Source organism: Perkinsus marinus (genome assembly GCF_000006405.1).
Source record: "Perkinsus marinus ATCC 50983 genomic scaffold scf_1104296960390, whole genome shotgun sequence".
Lineage (NCBI taxonomy): Eukaryota > Perkinsozoa > Perkinsida > Perkinsidae > Perkinsus > Perkinsus marinus.
The window spans coordinates 68,262-72,381 of record NW_003206170.1 but is presented as its reverse complement, the minus strand read 5'-3'; the positions used below and the strand labels follow the sequence as shown (position 1 = coordinate 72,381).

Sequence of the window (4,120 nt, the reverse complement as noted above, 5' to 3'; positions counted from 1 at the left end):
TTTACCACGACGACCACCAGCGAGATCAGGACGTCTGAACAGAGATCATTCAAATCGATCAAAGATACTTTTCAGATTACTCAACAAACTCATCAGGTTTGATATCGTCCTTGGTCAACGGCTTCGTTGCAGTGAGAGTGTTAACAAGATATGGTACGATACGAACTTGCTTCACCTAACACATACTTGCATCATCATGAGGATAATACACTTACATGATCCTTATCGGTGTCATCAACAGCCTCATATTCTTCTTCAACGTCGTTGCTGCCGAGTTCCACAGCTTGCTTAAGCCCAGGCACACGGCGTATGAGGATCTCAGACACAATGACGGCCTTCGCCACTGCGACACCTAAATGGACCTCAATTGAATCTTCCACACCGGAACCTAAGATACCTCTAGCCATGATCTTAACGCTTTTGCAAGCCTTATGAGTATCATCATCACCGAGGAACCAATGAATCGCCTCGTCCACGAAGTTATTAACTCGACCAACCGAAGTGATGCGAACCTCACCGTCTTCGGGCTGAATAACCGACCTCCTCAACAGTTGAGACTCAACTTCAACACAACAACAGAGATACGGCGGCGCCCACCTCGGTTTTCTCGATGGGCTTCTCGACACGACGATAAGTAGTGGCAGCTACCATGGGGTCTGATGTGGAAGTACTTTAAGTACTTGATCTGGTGTAACCCTACAACGATTGATACATCTCTAGTGCCGCCACTATTCACTTGCGTTCACCCACGCCATACAAAAAGCAAGATTTCGTTGCGCGAATCTCGCTCGCCCAGCACCACTCACACGTACATATCTCCGCACAAAGGTATGCAACTTGTCGAGGGTGAGGGGGTTCATTGATGTGGGGCTATGAATAAGAGGAGTGGTATGGTATGCCCGATTCGTGTAACACGAAGTTAAGATTTCGAATAGGGGTATGATCGTAAGTAAACTCGTCGAGGCCTTGCTTGAATACCCACTAACCAGAGGGTATTGATATGATCATCATCAACGTTGAGCTGACAATCGATCCCCACCAACTTAACTCATGACCATTCCGAAGAGACCAACTATCACTGGACGAGAGGCATTGAGAAAGCAGTAGGTAGCGATTAATGGTACTCCTCGTCGTGCTCCTCGAACACGACTCCCCAACTCTAATTCTCTCTGCGTCTTCGGCGCTATATAATCGAGGTCTAATAACAAGCCCCCACCAACATAGTTAACATAAAAATTACTCATCAAGGTAGATCTGCTGCCAGAAAAGTAAAAGAATCGTCCTCACTCCGGAAGTTTCAATCGCTCATCACTGATCAATTAACACACAGTATGTCCCATCAGACACACACTATTTCAAACCTCTTTAATGAAACTCACAGAATAACAACGAGATTGGAAGGCTTCCAATAGTATTCGTTGTCCGCGAGTCGCAGATCTATTCCCCAAAGGAGATTTTAGTGATGGGGGAAGGAGGCGGTTTCCGCGAGCCATCCGGGTCGGATAAAACCCGCTATATGAGGTTCAATATTACCGCATAAATGTGTGATTCGTTACGAAAATTTTACAATCCAAACCTATGGGGAATCCTCAGATGTTTCCGAAGATGTATCACACCATGTCAATGGAGTGTGCTAATGTAGCATATCGGTGCCCATATATTATCACCTCTTACGCCATTTACCACATCGCGATCCATATGAGCTGAGCTGGAACAATAGATGTTTTACTTATGCGACAATATGCTCAAATCATGCTCAACATGAGGAATTATGCTCGAGATAAGTGAAGCGTGTGCGGCCAAACAGACCAGTTCGATACAGAAATTTAGAACTCCTCATCCCGGAGCGTGAGTTCGAAGACATCACAGAACGCATCATGCCTGTGATTTTCTGCATCACTTAAAGGCTAAGACCTTGGAACCCAATTCACCGAGTCAACCTTCTATTACCCATGAAACTGCTCTTAAGAGACTTTAGCGCGCCATACTCGCGCAGCACCACGTGAATTCGGACGTTTCAAGAACAATCTCTGGTCACAGAATTTCAGTTTCAACCATACTTGAGAGGCCACCCATTAGCGTAGAGTTCTATGTGTACACGGATAATCAGCCAATTTCCACGGCTCGTTCAAATTTAGCTTTTTCATTTGCAGCCCTATTCAGTAGGCAGGTCGCACCTGCGTGATGTGCGTTAAAGGTTTGGCCGCGCTCTCCCAGGGGCCCCCACCCCTGGCGCGCGCTGATGCCATCATGGCATACGTTGAAGCTTTGGGCAAAGCAGGTGCCTCCGTTCACCCAGGTTCAAATCTACCAACATGTCATATCGATATTGCATTGCTCATCTTCCTCATGCGCTTGGATATTGAATTCGGTCACTTACCAATCGAGACTCGGTGCTTATAACCGGTCAGCTCAAAGCGAGCCCATACAATCGTCAAAACAGCGAGAGACTATCCTAACACATTCCCCTATACCACTCTTTATAATGAACGCAAGTGAGGTCGATTGAGTGACAGACATCAGTAACATCAATACACATGAATTAACTATTAACGGTTTAATTCGTCAAACTTGTGTAGTTGAGTTCTTATACTTGGGAGCGGCCTCATCGTAGTCTTCTATCATCGAGCACACATTCTCCACAACTTTACGACTAGCCGTTCCCCAAGTGCGGCCGATCGCGTTCTTCTGGAAGGTTCTAAAGGCAGACTTGCAAGAGTAAACGGCGTTGGTCGAGGGCCTCCAGCCCAAGAAGAATCTCCCATATGCTTTACGGGGAACACGAATGTCGCTGAGGAAAAAGAATTGATAATGTGACAGTTGCATAAACTTCTCACTCGCCCTCAAATTCGCCCCTCACGAGCTTTCCGTCTTCCCTAACAGGGCATTTAGCCCATTTAAAGGTGGGTAATCGTCTATCGCCTTCAAGGCAAAGTTGCACTTCAGTTTCGCGATAACGACGATTAGTGGATCTCACACAACAACAATAATCACCAGCCGCGTGAGGGCTATACTGACAACGACGGTTCACCTAAGGAGGAGTATCTTAGGTCACCAGCGTCAAGATGCAAAACAGGTTCGAATGAGGTATTATTTGCTCACCGTCAGCACCGCATTGGCCAAACTCATGAACCCGAGGATGACAAGTGTAATCTTCAACATGGAAAAAACTTTACCAAATCAGAGACGGCTTTCATCGGAAAAATACTCACTGCAAAAAGCGCGCGCCCATATGATCGATTTGGCAAAAATAGCCGTCTCGCTCTATTCACCTGTCTAGAAGGGCTGATTATTAGCAGTCTCGCAGGCTGGTGCTTACCTGATTTGACTCTCACCTTTCTCACGAATGTCGGATTCAGAATATGAAGATGAGGTTACTGACCTTTCCAACCCTGACGTCACTACTAAGTATATTACCGCTGCTGGTACGTTCATCCTCCTCCTCGTCGTATCCCTCCTTCGAGTTGTATTTACTTGAACAATCAGGCATCACCAACAAGGCATTAGAGCTCGTCATGAACGCTGTCAAGCCCGGTGCTGACGTGTATGAGTTATGCCGACTCGGTGATGACTTTATTGAGGAACAGACGGCTAAGTTGTATAATAAGAAGGTGAGGAGTATCTTGAGGTTCATGGTGGTAAGATACGGATGAGGTCAGGTTAAGGGCTCTGTAGTCCCCAAGGGTATTGCTTTCCCGACATGCATCAGCATCAACGAAGTCGCCGGTCACTTCAGTCCACTTGAAGGGGAGTCGGTCACTATCAAGGAAGGAGATGTCGTCAAGGTGATGGACATGATCCGTATCTTATCATGCGGGCACGAAGTGTATCTTAGGTCGATCTTGCTGTCCAAATTGATGGTTTCATCACAGCTGCTGCTAACACAGTCCTCGCGGGTGATGCTAAAGTCTCTGGCAAGGCGGCTGATGTCGTCATGGCCGCCCATACTGCTGCTGAGGCCGTCCTTAGGAAGGTCAAACTCGGTAAGAACAGGGGGACTGCCTCTTCTTCCCCATCATCATCATAATTAGGGAACACCAATACTGACATCACCAACTTGATGCAACAAGTCGCTGATGAGTTCGGCGTTCAGCCCATCCGAGGTGTCCTTAGTCATCAG

At 46.9% G+C, this 4,120-nt stretch overlaps 2 protein-coding genes across 2 annotated transcripts in view; one reads left to right on the top strand and one right to left on the bottom strand.

Moving 5' to 3' along the window:
- Positions 1-76: 76 nt before the first annotated feature.
- Pmar_PMAR013370 (conserved hypothetical protein) lies at positions 77-651 on the bottom strand (the record flags this gene model as incomplete). The annotated part of the gene is made up of 4 exons (XM_002772808.1): positions 77-175; positions 216-352; positions 398-527; positions 598-651. The coding sequence occupies 4 exons, from the start codon at positions 649-651 to the stop codon at positions 77-79; spliced, it is 420 nt and encodes a 139-aa protein (XP_002772854.1).
- A 2,695-nt stretch (positions 652-3,346) lies between these two features.
- Positions 3,347-4,120, top strand: part of Pmar_PMAR013369 (Curved DNA-binding protein, putative) — a gene marked incomplete at both ends in the record, with an annotated part of 969 nt that continues 195 nt past the window's right edge. Inside the window, 5 exons of the mRNA XM_002772807.1 lie at positions 3,347-3,425; positions 3,487-3,611; positions 3,660-3,785; positions 3,836-3,983; positions 4,032-4,120. Coding sequence (XP_002772853.1) covers positions 3,347-3,425; positions 3,487-3,611; positions 3,660-3,785; positions 3,836-3,983; positions 4,032-4,120 — 567 coding nt within the window. The remainder of the gene's footprint in view (positions 3,426-3,486; positions 3,612-3,659; positions 3,786-3,835; positions 3,984-4,031) is intronic.